The 15,772-nt window shown below is 34.7% G+C and overlaps 2 protein-coding genes across 3 annotated transcripts; both read right to left on the bottom strand.

Moving 5' to 3' along the window:
* Window positions 1-2,295: 2,295 nt before the first annotated feature.
* LOC126721232 (vesicle-associated membrane protein 714) lies at window positions 2,296-8,944 on the bottom strand. 2 transcript variants are annotated; one of them, XM_050424292.1, is made up of 5 exons: window positions 8,415-8,944; window positions 7,514-7,704; window positions 5,584-5,747; window positions 2,635-2,752; window positions 2,296-2,515 (listed from the first exon to the last, which is right to left on the bottom strand). In XM_050424292.1, the coding sequence occupies exons 1-4, from the start codon at window positions 8,629-8,631 to the stop codon at window positions 2,662-2,664; spliced, it is 663 nt and encodes a 220-aa protein (XP_050280249.1). In that variant the 5' UTR covers window positions 8,632-8,944; the 3' UTR covers window positions 2,296-2,515; window positions 2,635-2,661. The 2 variants fall into 2 exon arrangements, with proteins under 2 accessions (XP_050280249.1, XP_050280243.1); XM_050424286.1 differs by having other exon boundaries at window positions 2,296-2,752; window positions 8,415-8,941.
* Window positions 8,945-10,687: 1,743 nt separating this feature from the next.
* On the bottom strand, window positions 10,688-12,675 carry LOC126721223 (transcription factor SRM1-like). Its single transcript, XM_050424277.1, has 2 exons — window positions 12,179-12,675; window positions 10,688-11,243 (listed from the first exon to the last, which is right to left on the bottom strand). Exons 1-2 carry the CDS (start codon window positions 12,541-12,543, stop codon window positions 10,937-10,939), a joined length of 672 nt encoding a protein of 223 aa, XP_050280234.1. The 5' UTR covers window positions 12,544-12,675; the 3' UTR covers window positions 10,688-10,936.
* Window positions 12,676-15,772: the final 3,097 nt, after the last annotated feature.

Here is a 15,772-nt window from a genome sequence, read left to right on the forward strand (position 1 = left end):
GTCGAGAATGTGTTGTGTTGACTCGTGAGAATTCGACTATATGGGTCAATACTAACCTGACATAATAATTTAATGAGTCAATATTCTTCAACCCTAATATGACTCATTTATTAAACAGGTCAATCGTGTCGACCTATTTATCATATTTTATCAAAATGAAAAAAAAAAAAAAATTGCGTATTAACCAAATTGAATTATGAAAAACCAAAAAAATAAATATTTTTAATATAAAATTCAAAACTAACAAGTAACCTTTTTTCTTTTTTTTTTTTTTTTTTTTTTTTTTTTTTTTGAGATCCAAGATAGAATATATATTACTGATTGAAAAGAGTGTTACAAGTAAACCTCCAGCAGGTTACATAGGCGTTGACAAGGCTGGATATAGTTACAGTACACGTAGGCCTGCTAAACTAGTTTTTAGTTACAAAAATGTAGGCCTGCAGGTATCTCCTTCATGGCGTTGTCTGTGAAGCTGTGAGACACGCTGAAAATCATTCAACATACTAATAGCTCCCTCCACAATGCCCAATGGTTGTAGCTGAGTTTTCTTGAAGTAAAACTTGTTTCGTGCCCCCCATATTGCCCACACCACCATGGCCCAGCTTTCAAGTTCTTGCTTGCTCAACCTGTTCGTCATACTCCGAAACAAACTGAAGAAGTCAGACGTACCAGTTGGGCTTTTCTGGATTCTCCTACCCGCCACTGACCATATATCCCTCGCAAAAGGACATTCCCGTAAAACATGGCATGTTGTCTCAGGATGTTGGAGACATATTTCACACTTCGGGTCAATTTGTACCTAGCGACGCTGCAGATTTTCTCTTGTGGGCAAAATGTTTGAACAGGCCCGCCACAGCAAAGTCCTTACTTTTGGAGGAACATTTAATCTCCAAATCTTTCTCCACACACTCCCATCATGCCGAGCTTGTGAGTGTTCAGCTGGGTATTTGTTTTGAAGATCAATTGCTACCCGATAAGCTGATTTGACGGTAAATTTCTGAGCAGCATTCTCCTTCCATACCAACTAACAAGTAACTTAATCACAAATAATCATTCAAAATTAAAGCATATCTCAATATCACAAATAATCAATTAAAATATGTCAAATAAAATAAACCACAACAATTAATAAGTTTATATATCTAGGATTTGAAGGGTATATTAGTAAATTGCCATTTAATTAAATGAGTCAAACGGGTTCCTTGGATTGGACTCTAACCTAACTTATTCATTAAACGGACCAGTTATGTTAACCCGAATATAACACTAACCAATTAAACCTCAACCTATAACCTACTAATTTTGTGTCGTGTTGTGTCAAATTTGCGAGTCGTATTCAATTATGCGACCCCTCTGTACAACCATAGGCCACCGAAGGAAAGACGAAAGAGTGGGAAAAGCGTACCAAAAGCTAAGCTACAAGTCTGTCAAAAAATAGATTATCTGTTCATGTAATAAGCATGTGAAAGTGTAGGCAAGCTCAAAGCAACTCCCAAATGATTGACTTTATTTGTCCTTAAGCGAATTATTTCCGAGCGGGAAAACCGCATTCAGATTTCAGATGATAATGTAGCTTGCATGATTGCATCATATAACAGCAGATTTGTCAACATATTTCCCTGTAATATGCTCAATATTTTAAAACCTTTCCCTTCTTCCAGTCTCATCTGGATGTCATAGCATGCGACTTCTAAGCTTAGGCATAAGTTTCCATAATTTAGGCTAAAACAAGCTTAACAAGTCAAGCTCAATTCACATTGACTTGGTATTAGTTTACTGGGCTCAACTTGATTTTGTACTCTTAAATGATTTTTAGGCTGCTCAATTTCAGCTTAAGATTGACTTGTTGAAAGGCTGACTCAAAAGTTTGAAGTGCATCAAACTCGAATACTCGGCTCAATTACAACCCTACATATTAATAAGGCTGAAAATGCATTTGTGAGCACACGCACTACCAATTTGAAAAACAGATGAAAAAACTATGCCTACAGTTTTTCAAACTAACGCACAGTTTAGGAAGAATGTGACTTCAGATCACCACATTCTCTTATGTAATTTTTCAGAAACACTATCTAACAACTTGTATTTCACTCGACATCCACAAATTTGTTCAGTGACTTCAGTCTGCAACATTAAGAAGTAGGAAAGCAACAGCAAAGCAGCGTTGACCACATATGAATAAGGACCTGAATGAGCTTGCTCTTGTGACTGCATTATTAAGTCATGTCATAATTAAAAAGAACTACATAAAATGAGGAAACAACACTGTCCATATGAGGAAATAGAAAGAGTAAATTGACGGAATACTTGTATGTAATAGCATATTGAGTGTTGAAATTACACCAAAAAAAACCTTTTTACCAAATAATGAATATACTATAAATTCATACATATACAAAATACAGAGATGAAGCATAGCACTGCAACAGCACTCATCAGGGTTCCAAAGATAAACATTGGTTACTCACATCAAGTGCAACAACGGCAAGAGAAGCATCGGGATAATTACTGGAACCTTGCAGAGATAAAGATATCATATTTCCATATAACTGTCAAAAATCTGAACCATGAAACCTTCAGAGCTTCTCTAACAGAATCGGACTGACATCATTTAAAAAGCCATCTGTTGCATACCTCAGTAGAGCTAATATCCGGTAGAAATCAAGATCTGCAGGAAGGTAGGGTGATGCCTCCACAACAAATAGCAATTATTATGTACAGCAACACAACAATCAAGCCTGTCAACAGTGCCCTGTCATTAATTAAAAAAAAAAAAAAAAGTTCAGTTGCATGAGAATTAAAATGCCCAAAGGCTATTAGCAGATAGAAACTTTTAACATGTTTGTACACTTCCAATCATTACCAATTGTATTGTCAGGATACTGCATAACACTAATAATTAATAGTATATAATCAAATTCTTCATTCTGTAAAGCAACCCTTATGTGATAAATAATTATGCAGATAATAAAGGCTGGCCAAAGAGATCTAGCTCAAATGGCATTTTATCCCCCCATAAGGAAAGAAGTGGCGAGTGAGGTTTTAGATTCAAGACCTACGACGTGCGTGTTTAACTTACCAATCGAAAAAGATGAAACTCATGATTAAACAGAATCAGAAAACCTCTTCTAGATGACAGTAGACTAAACAATTAATCAGGTGGTTCTTACACAAAATATATCATTTTGTGTCATGTAGAACTCTCAGGCATGAGTTAATTAGAAAGAGCCAGTAAATAACTTATTAAGTTTATGACATACAGTCCAATACCCTTGGCAATATAATGATGCAGGGAGCAATACCAAAAATATTTCAGATTTTCTTTGAGATACCAAATTTTATTTTTAAATTTTGAATTTGGCTTTTATGTGATTTAGGAATTTATGAAATGTAATTGCAGCTAAATTTAATCCATGAAGCCAAAAGGAGGCTCCAGGAATAGTTTGAGAGTACAATTTGAATAAGAATTTTATGATTAGAGAATGTTTCCTCTTGTTTGGTGGTGATGCGAAGCACCCTTACATCGTGATGCCTAAAGTTTTCAGACAGATTCTAGGTGGTGAAGCTTAGGATTTGCCCTGTTCCATCCCTTTTTTCCCCCTTTATCTCAATGTTCCTACCCTTGTCCTTCATGGCTGCATCATATAAGCTAGGGGTGTTCATCAATCAGTGTATCTGGTTTGCAAGAAACCACACTGTATATGTAGGAAAGTTGAGCTTCAGTCATTTTGTCGATGAGGCAGGCCAGTGTTGCTGGTGGGTAAAGGCAAAAAAAAGTGGCTTTTGTAAACGCCGCTGTGAACAAATGAGATTTGATCACCAATGGTTTTCTTAAAGATTGACTGCAAGCTTAGGCCATGGGTGTTTTTTGGTAGCCAATCTAAATAGGTAGAGGGGTGGACAACGAGGGGCTAGCCGGATGAGGAAAGAGGATGGGAAGCAGCAGACGGAGAGAGGGGGAAGGGGAGGCATTCAGTGTGTGCTTCAGTATTCAAATCTCATGAAGTTCAACTGCTCGAAGTCATAGACCATCACATTTTCTTCCAAAACCTCTTCTTCTAAACTTTCACATTTCTTTTGTCCTCAGCAAAGATATACATTTGGTCCATCCAATTTGGGCAAAGTTCTATTTTAGTCAAGAAATTTATTATTATTATTTTTTTAGTTCTCAAAAAATTAAAGTATCCAATTTACACCTACTGTCTGTGTGCTGTTATAATTCCTGCTTACATTGCCAATGGAGGGCTTGGGTGGCTTTTTTATTTATTAATGTGAGGTTGATTGATAAGAGCTTGACTACATGTGGTGCAAAGATCATTACATTAGAAATCCCAACCCCAATAGCCCAAAATCAAAACCCACAAAGTAAAAAAATCCCTAAAATGACCAACAACACAAAATTCCCCCAAATCCTCACATTCCTCTCCCTCAAGCATCTATTTTTCCTCCTCCTGCAACAGTGCTTTATGAGGGATGTAAGCGTTTGGAGAGAATTCCGAGTTGGTGGTGATTTCAGGGATTTTAGATGTTGGGATTTTCTAATCTTGGGGTTTTGAGCTAATGGGGTGGGGATTTATGATGTGGTGGACTTTGCACAACCTGTAGCTGAGCTGTCATGGATCAGCACCATGTCAAGAAAAGAGCCACCAAGATGCTTGTTAGGCACACAAAGATGGAAGGACCAACTGGGATATGTTCTAAATTTTTTGAGGACAAATTTAGTTTTTTTCAGAGATTAAAATAGAACTAAATTTGAGAGACCAAACATATGCAAAGAGATTCTTTTGTCCTTGTGACCAAACTAAATCTGTTGTCCTTTGTTTTGGCAGGACACATTACTTAAGACCTAAGACTACTAACCAAAAAAAAACATGAGTCTTCTATTAGCACTTCTTCAAAATTTACCCTTAAAAAAAAAAAAAAAAGAGATAGAGAGAGAGAGAGAGAGAGAGAGAGAGAGAGAGAGAGAAAAGATATGTAGCAATTCTTCAAAATTTACCTTAAAATTACAGCAAGTATTTATAGATAAGACAATACTTATCTATGAAGATGAAAAAAAAATCATCATATTAGAATATGTATTGAATACAGAGATATGAAAGATGCACATCAAAAAGAAAAGAAAGAACTTCCATTTTAAAAGAACAACTCCCAACTTCCAGAACAAAATAATGTTAAGAAAAACAGAGCAGAACATGGAAAATAGGATTCTCATGAGGCAGACATAAGCCCAAAAAGAATATCTCCAAAATACAACAATCATAAAGCAGAAGGCCCCAGTGATGATTCACTCTCCAGTCTCCACATTCTTCAGAAGGAATATGTGTGGAAGAAAAGGGGCTAACGTAAATGTGGAACTTCCTTGAGTTAGATTTTAATACACCCCCCACCCCCCAAAAAGAGCCATTAATCTTCTCTTCATTTTCTTTTCTACCCTAGGATGATAGATCTTTACTAACAACTGGTAAGAATCTAATTCATAACATTCTACCTATCAAAAAAAAAGAATCTAATTCATAACATTCACTGAGCATTAATGTATTCATAAAGCCAAAGTGGTAAGAGAAAACAGGAAGTACTCACAATAGCTTGGCATTTTTCATCCAGAGAGCTCGACGAAGTCGCTTGGACTGTTTCTTGAAGTGAAATGCACTGTCTTGCATTGTTGCAGTTTTATCAACTAGAAGTTCAATCCGGTCACCTCTCTCCAGAATCTTCTCAATGTTCTCCACCATGATAGTACGTATCTGGATACCAGATTTTTGGTTCTTGTGAGCACAGAAAAAAGTGCAAGGACTACAGCTTTAATAAAAAACTGACAAAAGGAAAAGGCGAGAGAGAGAGAGAGAGCGATAGCATAACATGAAACAGGAGAAGAAAGTGAAAAGTCATATTTCTGCAGAATCATAGATCCAACATATGCTACAATGCTTAGATATGAAATTTTTTGGAAGGTTTCAGCGAATTGAGTTTTTTTGCATTATCATGCATGTTAAGTCTACAACAGATACGCCAATAGTCTTGTAGCTCAATGGCATAGTTTGCTATCCTTTACTAGGAGAACCATGGTTTAAATCCCCCCTCCCCCCTTGTTATTACTGAATTAAAAAATAATAATAATAAACAATAAATAAATAAATAAAAGAAAAAAGAAACAGATAAAAGCTAAAAATTTAAACCAAAGAGATGTGAAAAGTTTGAAAAGCTCATCACAGGAAAATGATGGATGCATTTGCTAAAAAAGAAAGAGGAGACCTAGATGTAGCAGACATAGTACTAAACTTAGAGGACGAAAAAATATAAACTTGCAAACACAATTTGAGTAGATGCTTTACATTGTATAATGTTTATCTTCTAATTGCTAACAGGGACTAACTGAAATTGCCAACTGAAAATAGTTAAGATTGGAAACTAAGTTAAATTGTAAATAACCTAGGAAAGTAATGTAATTTAAAATCATGAAAGGAAACCATCTTTGCAGGTTTTAAAATTGCGTTATTTTGAAAGTGCTGGGAGGTGTGAAGGGATAATGTAATGCCATTCCTACTTCATGGGAGGGAATCCTATGAGAGGAGCATTAATGTGCTGTTCCTTTAGGGAAAATTTTAAGGCTACTTCATTGTGGAGCAGTTTAATTGAAAGGACTGAGAGGTGGCTTGTTGTGTGGAACATACATACTTTCTAAAGATTAGAGTTACCCTCATCAAGAGCACTCTTTCAATCATGACCACATATTATATGCTTTTATTTACAATTCCTATTAGTGTTTCCAATCGATTAAAAAAGTTACAACGGGATTGCTTGTGTCTTTTGGGGAAGGGGGGAGTTAGTGGAGGAAAAGAAAGTTCATTTGGTTTATTGAAAATAGGAGGTATTACCAATGAGAATGGGAGGGCTGCACATTAGAAAACTTAGTGCTTTTGATTTTGCATTACTAAGTGGGTTTGCCACTTTCTAGAGAAAGATTCCCACCATTGACAACCTAATTAAGAGAGGTATGATTATGGTTGATTGGTGTTGTATGTGTAAGAGGAGTGGCAAAAATCTGGATCATTTGCTCCTCCACTGTTCTTTTGCTAGAGAATTATCAGAGTTTGTCTTTGCGATGTTTTGTATTTGGTGAGTGATGCCCAAATTTGTGCTCGTGTTGCTTCAAGATTGGAGAAGGAAGCTAAACAGCTTCTCCGTGCTGTTTATGTGGACTTTGTGAAGGTAGAGGAATTGAAAGCTTTTTGAGGGGCAGGAGTTGTCATCAATGAGGATTAATTTGAAGTTTGTTACACCTTTTTTTTCTTGACTTTTAGCTGATTTGGGGTGACCAAATGATCTTGTATAATTCTTCTCCTCTTTACATTTTTGAGGTCTGTCATTTTAGGAGGGTTTACATCCAGTATACCCACCAAAGTCTCATTGTACTAATGATTTACAACTATAAATAAAATTTACTCATTCTCTATCAAAAAAAGAAAAAGAAACAGAAATCAAATTTACAACACAAATAGATGATACTTGCCTCACCAACTTCCCCTCTAACTCGGTTTAGGGTATCTGCACTAGGATTACTAGAGAAAAATTCCATTTGCTGATGTAAGACCCTTGAAAACTCATCATTCATTGCATAAGCAGGTGCACGGTTGGCTACTCTACTGTAGTTTTTCATGAATCTCATGTGAATATCCTCCAAGTAAGAAAAAGGAATCCTCCCTGTACCAAGGCAAAAACTAATGCACTGTAAAATCAAAAAGATGGCTGGAATAAAATTTAAAAAAAGAAAAAGAAAAAAGAATAGGGGAACACGGATGAATTATTCATTAAAAAATTCCTCATTTCTAAAACAAGACAAATTCCAGAGATTTCCTCAATCAGACGATCAACATGCTCAACTACAAACCATAACATCTACCTAGAAACTCAAAAGATCACACCTTTGATGCACAGAATTAAGACCAGAAACAAATTCGAATGTTTCTCATATTACACATTGTTTGGTTTCCAAAACACAGAAGTGAAAAAACAAAATGAAAAAGCATGATATTTACAAGTAATTCTGAATCCACAAGGAATGAAAAAAAAAAAAAAAAAAAAAAACTAGCTAGTCTTATATACCATTATCAACTAGAATCTGATATCAGCACTCCTTTACATTTAAATTTGATAAAAACTAAAATCAAAACATGAATTCGATTCTTTCTTTATAATCAGGTACATATTTTCTCGACAGCAAGTCATTGAATTGAAACTAAAACCTCAAAATACATCAAATTGAAGCCTATCTTACTTTTTATTTATTAAAACATAGCTTAACTATTGCCACTGATCCCAAAAGCCTAAGCAAATCATTCATATCAATCTCAACACCAAAATACTTAAACCCTAACTCAATGAATTATAGAGATAGAGAGAGAGAAACGCACTGCCAAAGGTGTTGTTGGCCATGCAGAGGAAAGAGAGGCCATCGGATCGAAGTATGTGAAAGATGTACGTGTCCTGAGAGAAACAGTGTCTCGAATCAGCCTCCGACGGCAGCTTCTCCAAGATCCGCCTCGCCACCGCGCCTGTATTCCCCGTGACCGCGCTGAACTCCGCCAGCACCACCGTCCCTCGAGCCACCACAGCGTACAGTATAGCCATCTCGCTCTCTCTCTCTCTCTCTCTCTCTCTCTCTTTGAGATTCAGAGAGCGATCAATCTCTCTGTGACTGTGTGTCTCTGACTCTGAACCCTGATTGGTTCCAATTTCAAGGTCTCGAAAACAAAGCAATTGTCATTCTACAACTAATACTATATTATATGTATATTAATTAGTTTAGATTAATATAATAACTAAATTAAGGACGTGTGTTTTTGATTGGGTTTGGTGTGAAACTGTAAAACAGAGGAGGGAAAGGAAGGAAAGAAAGGAAGTTGAGAGATGAAAGTGAAAGCCGGGTACAAACAACAAACTATGATGTTTTACCGGCAAGTCCTGTCTGTCCAATGTGGTGAGACTTACAGACTTCTAGATTTTTAGTTTTAGGTAGCCTCTTGAGGATTTTGATTCGCTGACTCTACAGGCGCATAGGTTGGACGCTACTTGTTAATACGTTTGTCTTTTTACCTTTTTTTTATGCTGTCCCGGTGAAAAGGAAAATATGCTATACATTATTAGAGCATTTAAATCAAAATAGGGAAAGTTATCCATTTTACAAGTTCAACCTCCAAAATCACCTTATCAATTAAGTTAAAAATGTATAAATTTGTTAAGTTGTTATAATAACGGTGAAAAGGAAAATATGCTATACATTATTAGAGCATTTGAATCAAAATAGGAAAAGTTATCCATTTTACAAGTTCAACCTCCAAAATCACCTTATCAATTAAGTTAAAAATGTATAAATTTGTAAAGTTGTTATAATAACGGTGTAAATTTACACTGATGTTATTCACTTTGAATATGGTTTTTGTTTTCTTCTTACGTATCTCGAGAATGAGGGAAGAGAGTAGATGGTGATTATTACGTGTGAAGAACGAGAAATAATTTTTAAAAATTCAAGAAAAATTAGATGAAAATTTTCTATTTTAATGTAATATAGTGTAAAATAGATAATCTTATGTGTGGTTTTTGAAAAGTGAGTATATAAAATAGAAAAATTAAGTTCTTATAATAAATTATACGGAATTTTTTGTATGAGCTAATGTGAATGCTCTTACAACCGACGAGGGAGTTATAAGTTATTAATATTTTAAACTTATCCTTATAGGCTATATCTTTAACTAGAATAACTTTAAAGGGGGTTAATTTATTTCATGTTTAGTGAAAATTAAGGACAAAGTTTGTGGCACTGGCTATAAACTTCAAAAAATAATCAGATGGAACGTGTTTATGTGACATTTCTATTATTGGTTGTAACTTAAATTTGTGCGAAAATTAATTAGATATCACTGTTTATGAGTCTTCTTCTCAAAAACAACTTATTGTTGAACAATTTTGGATTAAATTACTTCTTGGTCTTCTCTAAACAAGTGGTAATTAAATTGTGTTTAGTTTTTTTTTCTCTACTTAAATTCTCTAATTTGGCTTTTTATTTGTTAATAATTAATCATTTGATAGAGAGCATTTAACTTTACTTTGGAGGATGGGAGGAAGGGATGTAATTCAGATTTTTTTTAATAATAATTTGATAATTAATAAGAAGAAATTTGACTTCTAAAATTTTGCTATGTAACTTTTTTCTCATGAATGGAAGTGTATTTTTTAAATTAAGTAATCACATTACAGAATTTTAAGTGAAAAATCTAAGGAACAGTTACATAAGTTTTGTCCATATCAAAATATGTCAATTTCTAGAAGTTCTAGAACTCTTCGATATGGATTTATTAGATGACCAAAAGGTGCGGCTGCTAGTATTGTCCAAGATATTCTGAGTCCAAAAGTTACTGGCATAAATGTTCTAGTATTGGGCTTCACGAACCTATAGTTGCTATTTTAATCTTTAAAGAGGAGTTCTGCCGTTAAAATAAAAAAATAAAAAAATAAAAAAAAATCTTTTAAGAGGAGTTGGGCCGGCCCAACTTAAATCATACTATCACTTATCAAGTAAAGTAAACAGATTATTCCATTTAGAAAACAGTCCTTAACAGTAATGGTTCAATTTTTTCTTTTTGGAACTAAAAGAACTCAGAATCAAATATGGAAGAAAATAAAAAAATAACTCAAAGATAGTGTCAACCTCAACCATTACTGTAAAAAGAAAGAAAAAGTGAGGAATTAGTCAATATTTACAACTTTTTTTTTTTGGACTAGCTATATTTAGCATTTACATCTATGAGACTTTGATAGATTATACACAAGGACCCAGCAAGCCAATATAAAAGGATCATTCTACTTTTCACTCGGAAAGCTAGAAAAAAAAAAGTTCATCCATGCACAAACTATGAAACTTATCATTGTGTCATCTTTAGAAAGAGAATCCAAAGCCCTTATTGTGCTCCTCTAAACTTTGTTGATCATACAAGTGTATAGCCGGGCCCATCTCCCAGATCTGATCATTAATTTGACCTAGGCCCACTGAGTTAGCAGCCTCCTCAACAGTGGTAATGTCATGAATGCTACACTTCTTCCTCTCTTTCTTGACTGAGTTCTGGCGAAGAAAATACTTTTGGGCATGGCTGGCCACTTGTGTTGGTGTCCTCGACTTCACAGCTTTCCTTGAAATACTCCTCCAATCTCCCTTCCCAAATTGTTGTAGTCCATGCAGAAATAACCTGTTAGAGCATTCGAATCAACTCGTGCAAAAATTATTGTTTATAAACTTATTTTTCTATTTTACACTCTCTTTTCAAAACATCTCACTTCAAATTATTTATTTTATCTTATATTTGATTAAAATATCAAATTTTCTTAATTCTTTTAATTGTTTCTATTTCTTCACCCATAACAACAATCATCCATTCTCTTTCTTTCATCCTCGAGATACATAAAGAAAAAAATAATTAAATACAAAATGAATAATATTAGTGTAATTACTTTAGTAAACTTATAAATTTATAAAATTATACGTGAACGGATGTAAATCATATTTAGATAAAACTATGTAAATTCTACACATTTTTCTATCATACACGGATTAATTTGAATGCTTTTACAAGTTACAATCTTACTTGTAAATAAGAAATTCACTTACACACCTTTTCCATGTGTTGAGATTGTAGTGGTTATACCCTAAGAAGCATAAATGGACATGGAGACCAGGTGCCAGGTGGCATGAATGCATGTATCCACCCATATGAGAGAATACTTGTAAATAAGAAATTCACTTGCACACCTTTTCCATGTGTTGAGATTGTAGAGGTTATACCCTAAGAAGCATAAATGAACACGAAGACCAAGTGGCATGTATCTACCCATATGAGAGAGTAAATACATTATTTAAATACATTATTTGATACATAATAGATTTTCTCCACGCTACTCGATACAATAACACAACACCCAATGACATAACAAAGTTTAAAATTTTTTGACATTAATTAGTTTTTCTAACATCAATTAAATTAATTAACTAAGCTAATTAATTTTTTTAACTAAATATGCAATATCAGGCCTAATTTATACTATCAATTATAGCAAGACTTTGAAGAATAATAATTTTAAAAAAATTAATTAAAGAAAAAAAAAAAAAACAATGAGAATCTTATACCTGTGCTCTTCTTCAGTCCACGGGACACCTCTCCTCCTTTGCGTCTCTTTAGCCTTGGACCCAAAATCCACAGAACCCTCCGAATACTCAGAGCCCTGACCCACCGAGTTAAACTCATCCTCGTAACACGGCAACTCAACTCGGCCCGAGTCAATCTCCAGCAAGTCATGAACCAAAACCTCGTAATGTCGGCGCACTTCCAAGGGCGATTTTCCTAAGACCTGGGTGGCGATCTTTTCCCACCTGTCCTGCGTTCCCTCGGGAAAGACAACGATAGCTTCCTCGAAGAGCTTGTCCTGTACACGGGACCAGGACGAGGAATCGCCGATCGAACTCTGGTTGCTGATATTATGAGCAAGAGACATTATTATCGATAAAAGATAATATTGTTTGTAATAAAATCTTTGTGTTGTGTTGAGTTGGGTCTTTTATTTTATTTATGTGTGGGGTTGGTAAAGCTAAGTTGAACTAAACTAATAAGAATGACTGTTTTGGATTACGCCAACTTTTCGGCAATGACTAGGAAGTGATAAAAACACGTTCTTGGTTTTGGAATTTTTATATCTTGCAAAGCTGCTTCGATTCAATGTAAGTTCTAAGTGGCTTACACGTGTATTTTGTGTGTCGGCGGAAATTGTTTCCTTTTGCTTTTTAATTATTTTTTATTCTTATTCTCATACCACAATCAAACTTTTTATTTAGAATTTTTTTTTTCTCAATGAATATTTAAAAATTGTTTGAATTTTGTTCTTTGAATTTTATTTTTGTCTTATTAGCATTCGGTCAATACAAGAACTAATTTTTAATGTAAGCAAAGATGAAACGATATGCTCTATTTGAAAAAAAAGATGTTTTGCTAGTTGAACTAATTAATTTATGCGCGTCTTTGATCCTATGGCCAAAACTAGAGAGTGATTCCGCTGTTTCTTGACCAAAGTTGGTAATACTGGTAGAGAGTCTTAATTTACAGTGATAGCTGACACTTCAATGTCCATTGCAAACTCTATAGCCCTCCTTATTATTGCAACATTACTCCTGCATTTTACTTGCCGACTCTTATTTTGCTTCACTTATATTGTGACTCATTGCCACTTCTATGAGTTATGACTTTTAATACCAACACAATTTTGCTCTTCTAAAATCAACCACTTGCACATTGACCTTGTATTGGGTGGTAGGAGGTGCTTGCCATGATCGATTTTGTGGCAGTTCTAGCACTTGGTCCTAGCTTTAGGCAAAATCAAATTCCCCGAGAAGATTTTGGGATCATTGTATCAGTTATTACGAGGTTCACTTCTTCATTCTTGATCGGTGCTCACTTCAATTGTACCATAAAGACCAGGGAGAAAATGGGTTTTTGCCCTTTCTTTTTAAAATATTCAGCAAAATGCCCTATATCTGAAACTAATTAGGGAAATATCCTTATTTTGAAACTTGATTTTTTTTAAATCGATTTTCAAATTTGAAACTCGATTTTTGAAACATCGAGATTCGAGTTATAGCGAATGTTGACTTAGAATTTTTAATTTTTTTAATTACTTTTTATTTTTTTGGAACTTGAGTTCCATAGAACTTTTTATTTTTTATTTATTTTTCAGTTCGCTATAACTCGATTGTCCAAAAATCGAGTTTCAAAATATGAGTATTTTCCTAAATAGTTTATGTGGGTACCTAAGGCATGCTTGGCAACGTCCTAGGCATTCAAGCAACGTCCTTGGCCGTCCTCGGCATGCTTTGCAACGTTTTCGGCATGCTTGCAACGTCCTTGGTTGACCTCGGCATGCTTTGCAACCTAGGCGTCCCACATCGAAAGAAAACCCCCCCACTTTCTGCCTTATAAGCTGTGAAGCAAAGGGAGTAGTGTACCACCAAGTATCTCTGTGATCACAAGAGACTTGGTGGTACACTACTCCCTTTGCTTCACAGCTTATAAGGCAGAAAGTGGAGGAGTTTTCTTTCAATGTGGGATTCTAAAGGGTGCGGTGTAAAAAGGCTACAAGGCAAAAAAGCCCTTGGCCCAAAGATCCGTCCATCCAAGGAACACACACCAAAAAGGGCCCTTTTATTATGGGTACCTAAGGCATGCTTGGCAACGTCCTAGGCATTCAACCAACGTCCTTGGCCGTCCTCGGCATGCTTTCAACGTCCTTGGTTGACCTCGGCATGCTTTGCAACCTAAGCGTCCCACATCGAAAGAAAACCCCCCCACTTTCTGCCTTATAAGCTGTGAAGTAAAGGGAGTAGTGTACCACCAAGCATCTCTGTGATCACAAGAGACTTGGTGGTACACTACTCCCTTTACTTCACAGCTTATAAATGGCCAAGAACGTTGCTTGAATGCCTAGGACGTTGTCAAGCATGCCTTAGGTACCCACAATTTTAGATATGGGGTATTTTGCTGGATATTAAAAAAAAAAAAAAAAAAGAAGAAGAAGAAGAGACAAAAGCCCATTTTCTCCAAAAGGCCGGACTATGAAAAAAAGTTTTTTTCTTTTCTTCCTGAATAAATACTTTATTGATCAAGCAAAAAGAAAAAGAAAAAAAGAGAACAGTTAAAAGTTGGATCCATCTCTATCCCAAACCTGAACAATACGAGGCGATAAGGAGGAGATGGGCACTGGCCTAGTCTAGAACAAAAGGGCAGCCCACTTGCTTTTCAGTCGGTGATTATCCAATATCCATTCCAGTAAAAAGGCAGAGCCAGGAGCTAAAGGGGTCAATTGCACCCCTAACCCAACCTAAGAAAACGAATGCACTTTAATTTGGCCTCCCTCAACCTCCGTATCCTACAAAACCAATTTTATTTGACCCTTAATTTAATGTAATATTAAAAAGTAATTGTAAAGTCACATATAAACATAAAATTGAAAACATATATTACTTTATGATTGGATGCTAAACAAATTTTTAAAAGCAATCAAGTTACATAGAAAACCTTCTTCTCAAAAGAAAAAAAAAATTATGTAGAAAACCCTTTTAGATATACTGTTATACTTTTTTGATACCTCAACATTTATTATTTTCTCAATTTACTTTCATAATTAAATTTTACTTTCAAATTTCTTATATTTAGATTTATTTATAATTCTCTCTCTGTGAGAGTTTAAACAATATAATCCTTACCTCGTATGACGATTTATTTTTCCCATGCATTAATAATAGTAATAATAAACAAAATCAAAATTTTATAATATTGTCTTTTTTTCGTTTCAATAGAAATAAGGGAACAAATAAAGAAACCACTAAAAAATAAAAGTTAAAGATACATTAATTAAAGTTCTTTCAATCCTCTCTTTTGTTAAGAAAAAAAAAAAATCCATGAGAGTATATGAGAAGAAAATAACTCAGAAAAGAAAGGAAATAAAGACAATGGAAGAAGTAAAAATGTGGAATATATTTACAAAGACTTAGAAAGGCAAAACAAGCATGTATTTTTCTTCAAATTTGGGTGGTTATCAAGTTCAAGTTCAATTTGGTAAAGTCTAGATATTAGTGTAATTTATACTAAGATAAATAAATGTATTAAGAATGAAAAAGAATATATTTGCCAAAAAAAAAAAAAATACACACAAAAATTTTCAAAACTGCTAGTGT

The sequence above is a fragment of the Quercus robur genome, chromosome 1 (genome assembly GCF_932294415.1).
Source record: "Quercus robur chromosome 1, dhQueRobu3.1, whole genome shotgun sequence".
Taxonomy (NCBI): domain Eukaryota; kingdom Viridiplantae; phylum Streptophyta; class Magnoliopsida; order Fagales; family Fagaceae; genus Quercus; species Quercus robur.

What these genes read in the sequence shown, in the direction of transcription:
- LOC126721232 (XM_050424292.1), bottom strand. Translation starts at nt 8,631, where the DNA reads ATGGCTATACTGTACGCTGTGGTGGCTCGAGGGACGGTGGTGCTGGCG. An exon ending in GGCCAACAACACCTTTGGCA is followed by an intron (nt 7,705 to 8,414) that starts GTGCGTTTCTCT and finishes GCCTTGGTACAG; the next exon opens with GGAGGATTCCTTTTTCTTAC. An exon ending in TTAGAGGGGAAGTTGGTGAG is followed by an intron (nt 5,748 to 7,513) that starts GCAAGTATCATC and finishes TCTGGTATCCAG; the next exon opens with ATACGTACTATCATGGTGGA.
- LOC126721223 (XM_050424277.1), bottom strand. Translation starts at nt 12,543, where the DNA reads ATGTCTCTTGCTCATAATATCAGCAACCAGAGTTCGATCGGCGATTCC. An exon ending in TGGACTGAAGAAGAGCACAG is followed by an intron (nt 11,244 to 12,178) that starts GTATAAGATTCT and finishes ATGCTCTAACAG; the next exon opens with GTTATTTCTGCATGGACTAC.